Raw genomic sequence first — 4,898 nt, forward strand, 5'->3', positions numbered from 1 at the left:
TATCGGGATGTTCAGTTCCATCTCCTGCATAAGGATTAGCTAGCAGTTGTTCTATCATACCCGAAGGAATTTCATTTAAATTAATAAAGAGGCTAGCCAACTCTCCTCCAGAAGGCTCCTTCGATTGGGCCTTCGTCGACCATCGGATCTGACTTTCTAACATATCTGGACCGTCAGATCTTTACCTTGCGATCAAACCCGAATTATACCTCGCAGTTGTTTTAGTTGTCTAATGACGAGTGGGTTCACGCCGGGCGCTCGTTGGCTGGGTTGGTTATTTCCCGGTGCACCAGGTTTTGCCCAATGAGCTCAGCACGCTCCGCACCCAATCGCCTGCTTCTCGCCCCACGCCCACCCGACCCGCCAAACAAACCCTAGCGCCCTTTCTCATTCCCCTCCATCCCCACAAGCCGCCACACCCCTCCCTCTCTCTCCCTTATCCTCTCCTCACCTGCAGCCGCCGGCCTTGTCTCTCCACTCGCCTCCTCCTCTCCTCTACCACGTCGTCGTTGATCCACCGCCGACCTTCTCCTCTGCTTACCTCCTCCTGTCCTCTTCCATGTCACCGTCGATCCAGATCGAACGTATCGTCGTGGGGGAGCAGCGCCGGCAGGGTCTTCGCGGTGCGGGTGGGGGGTAGGATGAAACGACAAGGGGAGGGTGGAGGCCGGTGAGGAAGGCAAGCAACAGCGGGTGGGGGTAAGGGGCAGGGTGAGGCCTCGCGCACCTGCCGGTGGCCGGCGGGTCGACTTGTCGCGCCACCGCGTCGTCGTCTCCTCTGCGCCATGAGGTGCCACCTCTGCCTCCACCCCCCGCCGGGCAAGGAGCTCGAGGTGAACAAGCAGTGTGGGAAGGCAAGAGGAAGCAGGAGCTCATGTCTCCTCCAATGGATGTCTCGTGCATCTGGAGTACAAGGAGAACAACACGTGCCTGTTGGAGGTGGCTCGAGCGATGCAGGCCAGCGGTGAACTAGGTGCTCCACTCTTTCTCTCCCTCACTTCCTCCTCACTCATATTTTACTTTGCTAATATTTGTATTTTTAAACTTGAGGTGTGCAGATCTGACATAGAAGACCACGTTCCTCAGGGATCCCAGAATATATTAGACAATATGGTAGTCCAATGCTTTTTTGAAGTATATATTGGCACTATGCTGAAAAAGGACATGACAGGTGAAGTTTTATTATCTATCCTCGTAGAATAATCCAAAGAAGATATGTTTTACTCACCAATTTATATGCCTGACTGTGCTGCTATTGTTACTATTTTCTTAATGGATGCTCCTAAAATTGTTTCGGTGCTCTTCTACCAAGATTGACCAAATTAGTGTTCTGCTAAAGTAAAAGTCATAAGACTGAAATAACATGGGTAAGCCTTTGTATGTTTGCCAGTGCTACAAATTATTTGAATGAAAGATCTAAAAATACACAGCACATCGTATGTCCATAGTTGTGATGATGATAGGTGCAGAGTCTTGGCCTGTTCATTACATTAATTTGAAAGCTTGTGTTCTTTTGAGCTTACATTATGTAGCATCTCTACTGTAGGTTTGTAAGTAGCTTTCTCCTTTATCTGATGGAAATCATAATTGTTTTACAGGAAGTGAAGACTGCCAGTCATCGCGCCATATTCCCGTGAGCTCCATTCATATTACTATATGCTTAAAACGCCGTGCTCTCCTTCTCTACATCATGTGGTAGTAGTATTTACTTGCCATTCATGCATCTTGTTCCATCATGTCAGTCATATCTTACATATCGCGCTTAACTGGTTTGCTCAGTTCCTCTGCTATGATTTTCTGTCGTGTTTTTCGAACATTCTTGGTTACTATAGATTATCATGCCATCTTGCTGCAATGCATTCAAACCTGCAAATAGCTTTGTAAATAGAATTATGTGCCCAGCCATTTGATTGTGCTTACATGTTTCCAAATGGGGCCTCTCTTCGTACATAATTGAACATGGGATTGAACCCATGGTCACATCATATTGTGAGACATGTCTGAAACGTCTAAGCTGGGAAATCAGGTCGATTTATCTGACTACTGAAAGTGAGCATCCGAATATCTACAGAACTTATCCACTTCCAGCCGAATATCAATTATAAAAAATCCACCATGTACCATGATCAATTAAATAGTCTTGCTTAAGTTTATGCTACCTCCGTATGCTAAATGAATGTTCACTTGTGTTCAAATTTCAAGGAAGCGTGCTTCACGCTTCTGTTTCTGCAATATGATTTAGAGTATATGATTTCATTTTCCTACTTTCCCAGTTATAAATTTATTGGCATCAAAGTAGAGCTTCAGGTTTATGGTTCAGTATATCATTGCAAAGTAGTTTATGGCTCAGTATATCACTGCAGGTTCCTTACACCATCAAATTTCAATGTTTTTGTATTTTTGTCGATTGAAGCATGTTCTTCGACTATAAAATAGTAGAGATTTCTTTTATTATCATTTCTAATCCCTTTTTGATACATTGCAGGTTTGCTATCAAATTCTCAAAAAGGAAAAACAACTTTACGCTATTTTTTTGGAGAACCTTCCTGTAGAGTACCTCGACAGAGACAAATATGAGATCAAGGATATATTCGATGGATTTTCACGCAAAACTTGGAGGATATTTTTTGTAGGTTCGTTGCTTGCTTTATTGTTTTCTTACTTTCCGTTCTTCAAGACAATATCTTCCTAGCATTGCTCTATAAATTTAAATTCATCTTTTTGTTCTTTGGATTATCATGGCGTACTCGTCCTGTCTAATCCAAGAAAGGGCCTTCATGTTTGCAGATAGTTTGGTGCTCTCATGGTTATTTTGTAGTGATTTTCCTTCCGTTCATTACTTGGTAACCATCCACTGCAGCTCAACTATTGTCCAGTTGCTGACCTTATGGTGAGTGATTGATGGTGCATGTTTTCCTATTAGTTTCTTTCTATGCCAATGTCTGAATTTTACCTTGCCGTTTTGCATTTCTCCAGGCCTTCCATTCTCACTGTGATTCCCCGAGATGCGCTATTAGTAGGCATCCACTTCCTAATAAAAATCTGGTAGTCAACTTGAACAAGTCATTTATCTAGCTACAGCAACCTTCCTTGCTTTTGCAGTCAACTTGAACGAGTCTATACCTGCCAAATATTTACACTTTAGTATAGCCAGAAAGTCAGATGATCATTCCATGTTGGTTAGCCGTGATAAATCTAATTTCTAGAGTAGCAGATGATTCGTGTCAGGTTTCTTTTAGAGATTGAAATATGTCTTGACTCTAAAATAAGTAGTACAGCATCCAGTTCTGCATAGGTGAAAGCATACTATCTAAAACTGGACGGCCTTCTAAAGCTCTGAAACTACTATTTGTTGTGTAATCTGTATCCCCTTTTCATACTCTATATATGCTTTCTACTTAGTAGGAAAAAATGCGTGAGAACGATGGCCCAGAGGATGCGAATTGCACTCAAATATATGCAGGTTTCTTGCCAAACTAACTGCCACTATTTTATTTCAGGTGCTTCTTCTGTAACTTTTTAGCTGGCTCTTCTCATTTCCTGGCGAACTTCTTAGTCTGTACAGTCGAATCGTTGGAAGTTGTTTTCTACTATCTATAGAGGTTTTATCCAAACTATTAGTTGCCTGACTTGCTTTTTCGAAATACACCGTCCTGATAGACCAAGTGGACCCACACATTTCCATGGGATTTTAGAAAAATATATATGAATTTGCATACATTTTCTAAATTTCTATCTTTTCTTATCCATGCTTCCCCATAGATATATAGCAGGCTCAACAAAAATGAATGTCCGATTGTGTCCAAATTTCAAGGAAGTGTGCTTCACGCTTCTCTTTCTACAATATGTTTCAGAGTATATGATTTAATTTTCCTACTTTCCCAGTTACAATACTGTGTACTTCATTCTTAGCTTTGCTTTGGGAAAAATAGGTATGCAAGTTATCGAAAGCTCCATTTTTCTCCATTATATAGATCATATAGCTTTGTGATCGAAGGTAGGTTGTCACATATGGGATGTTGCTTGTGAAAGTTATATACAGCCATGAGTCCCTGGCAAAATAATCGCAGCTCATGTTACTAGGATCAGGGAACCTCGACCATTTTTCTGAAACATGTCGCAGCTCATGTTCCTACTTTCCCAGCTACACTACTATGTACTTCATTCTTACATTCGCTTTTGGAAGTTACATTGCTTTCTTTTCCCTCATAAACTTGCTAACGATATTGGCGAAGTAATCCCGACTTCAGATTTCCCATTGAATAAATAACTAATTTAGTTTGTTCAAAAATTGTAGGTCAAGATCCATGAATAGGAGCAAGGCATCACACCAGCTCTGAGAAGAAAAGGATATGAAGAAAAAGATAGAACAGTGTTCTGCTCCGAAGCAAAAACATTTTGCGTGTAATAATGAACTGTAATTTACCACAATCTCTCTAAAACAGGCCTACCTATTACCAGTCCGTTGCTTGCTTTTGTATTAGGATACATTCATGTTGTTTAGTTATGGTTTGTATGAATGAAATTACCTTTTTAATCGAGCTTCAAAATTCTTATGTGCAGTGAAATTGTATCTAGCACTTGTAAAGAACAAATGAAACACATTTCAAACAACTCTTTAGTCTAAATTGACACCTTGTGCCATTAGACATCATAATCATAAATGGTTGCTAAAGAGTTTGAATTGGTAAAGTAGTTACATCTATTGTTTCAAGTCTGGACTGTTCCTCCATGGTAGAACACAATTTAATTTTCAAAACACTGTGTTTGAAATGGACATTGTGGTGGTTGGTGTAATGGGCCATATGTGTAACCATGCGTGCAGAGAAATCCGAAATAATAGGACAAGAGAAATCTCACCAGTTGAGTATGCTTCTCTCGCCCAAATGAGGAACTGA

General features: G+C 41.1%; 1 protein-coding gene across 9 annotated transcripts; it reads left to right on the top strand.

Moving 5' to 3' along the window:
• Positions 1-335: 335 nt before the first annotated feature.
• Positions 336-4,562, top strand: LOC125544023. Of its 9 annotated transcripts, XM_048707548.1 has the most exons (8): positions 336-973; positions 1,059-1,171; positions 1,599-1,633; positions 2,486-2,633; positions 2,788-2,890; positions 2,977-3,045; positions 3,501-3,602; positions 4,298-4,562. In XM_048707548.1, exons 2-7 carry the CDS (start codon positions 1,111-1,113, stop codon positions 3,598-3,600), a joined length of 516 nt encoding a protein of 171 aa, XP_048563505.1. In that variant the 5' UTR covers positions 336-973; positions 1,059-1,110; the 3' UTR covers positions 3,601-3,602; positions 4,298-4,562. The 9 variants fall into 9 exon arrangements, 4 of the variants coding, with proteins under 4 accessions (XP_048563505.1, XP_048563504.1, XP_048563506.1 ...); XM_048707547.1 differs by having other exon boundaries at positions 3,501-4,562; XR_007299244.1 differs by lacking the exon at positions 2,977-3,045 and having other exon boundaries at positions 337-973.
• Positions 4,563-4,898: the final 336 nt, after the last annotated feature.

The sequence above is a fragment of the Triticum urartu genome, chromosome 3 (assembly GCF_003073215.2).
Source record: "Triticum urartu cultivar G1812 chromosome 3, Tu2.1, whole genome shotgun sequence".
NCBI classification, from domain to species: domain Eukaryota; kingdom Viridiplantae; phylum Streptophyta; class Magnoliopsida; order Poales; family Poaceae; genus Triticum; species Triticum urartu.

Coding starts and splice junctions, on each gene's coding strand:
- LOC125544023 (XM_048707547.1), top strand. CDS start 1,111: ATGGTAGTCCAATGCTTTTTTGAAGTATATATTGGCACTATGCTGAAA. Junction 1,634..2,485: donor AGTCATCGCGCCATATTCCC/GTGAGCTCCATT, acceptor GATACATTGCAG/GTTTGCTATCAAATTCTCAA. Junction 3,046..3,500: donor CACTTCCTAATAAAAATCTG/GTAGTCAACTTG, acceptor ATTTTATTTCAG/GTGCTTCTTCTGTAACTTTT.